This window comes from Aplysia californica, unplaced genomic scaffold (genome assembly GCF_000002075.1).
Source record: "Aplysia californica isolate F4 #8 unplaced genomic scaffold, AplCal3.0 scaffold00135, whole genome shotgun sequence".
NCBI classification, from domain to species: domain Eukaryota; kingdom Metazoa; phylum Mollusca; class Gastropoda; order Aplysiida; family Aplysiidae; genus Aplysia; species Aplysia californica.
This window is the reverse complement of record NW_004797405.1, coordinates 1,198,397-1,199,748: the sequence shown is the minus strand read 5'-3', so window position 1 is coordinate 1,199,748 and position 1,352 is coordinate 1,198,397. Positions and strand designations below refer to the sequence as shown.

Sequence of the window (1,352 nt, the reverse complement as noted above, 5' to 3'; positions counted from 1 at the left end):
ATATATATATTTATGAAAAGAAACAGCAAAATATGTGGATAGATATACTGATCGATAGATCAATAGACAGGTAAACAGACAGATAGATGGATAGGCTACATAATCAGCTGAAAAGAACATTTTAAGGACATTTTTTAGAAGATAAATAGAGACACGTTGATAGATTGGGATTGACGAGGATCGAACCTTGGACCTTCGGGTTAACCAGGCGAGCACCATACCTATTGAACAACAGAGCCCACAATGTAGCTTCCAATATTACTCACCATAATTTCTCATTCAGTGCTACTCACAGGGGGCTCTCGTGGCCTAGAGGTTCAGGTGTTGACCTCTCATTCAAAGGTCACGGGTTCGAATCCGGGAAGTGATAAAAAAATGTTCTTCTCTAAAATTGTCTCTTTTCACCTCCTTTCCTGCTCTCTAGCAATGTTCTGTCTCCTCTTTCTATCTCACCCCCTCACCTCATTTGCCCCCCGAATTTTTTTCTTCTTTAAAATTGTCCCATTTCCCCTCCTTTCCTGCTCTCTTTCAATGTTCTGTTATCTGCTTTCGTCTCTACTTTATGCCCCTTCCTCCGTTGCCCCCTCCTCTGGGCTCCTGACTCTTTCTGCAGCCTTTCTACTGCTAGTCCTTGGCTCCCTCTTACTGTTGTCTTTCAGCCACACCCTTGATCTTTTGGTAGGAAAGATCTAAACCTAGTCTTCTCGGACAAGGGCGAAAAATCTCGGAGGGCTCGTGTGTAAGTTGCGCAAGTTAAAGATACCTTGATGGTCTACAATCGATTAGAGTAGGCTTCGGCCACCACCCCGCAAAATTCAAAATTTTTACCAACTGAAAAAGTTTAATGTTTCCAGCGCGCTCATATTACCTTATGCAGTTGCGAGCGCCGCAAAACAATTATCAAAAAAGTGTTATTCACCAATAGCCCACAATGCAGCATTCAATATTACTCACCATATCGAATCGTCCGCGCTTGTCCAGCATTGCCGACACAGCGAACGTGACGGCGGTGCACGCGCACAGAGACAGGAAAGTGTTAAGGTAGGCGCGCTCTTTGTAGACAGGGTCGAAACCGCCGTTGAAGGAAGGCCAGTAGATCCAGAGAAACACAGTGCCTGAAGAGCGAAACACAGAGGAATTGATGCATTCTGTACACTTTTTTTGTAAGCATTTTACAGCACTTTCAACACAGTTAGCTCGCATATAAGTGCAGGGGATTAGAGGTGCCACATGGAAGTAACAAACACAAAAAAAGAAGAGAAAAAGAGAGAGAGAGTGGGAGAGAAAGAGGGAGGGAGAAAGAGGGAGAGAGAGACGGAGAACGAGGGAGAGGGAGAGAGCAGATTATATAT

General features: G+C 44.2%; 1 protein-coding gene across 1 annotated transcript in view; it reads right to left on the bottom strand.

The window, feature by feature from the left end:
* Window positions 1-1,352, bottom strand: part of LOC101855719 (ammonium transporter Rh type A) — a gene marked incomplete in the record, with an annotated part of 29,765 nt that overhangs the window by 5,246 nt on the left and 23,167 nt on the right. The window contains 1 exon segment of the mRNA XM_013081539.2: window positions 955-1,115. Within this exon segment, the coding sequence (XP_012936993.1) occupies window positions 955-1,115 (161 nt within the window).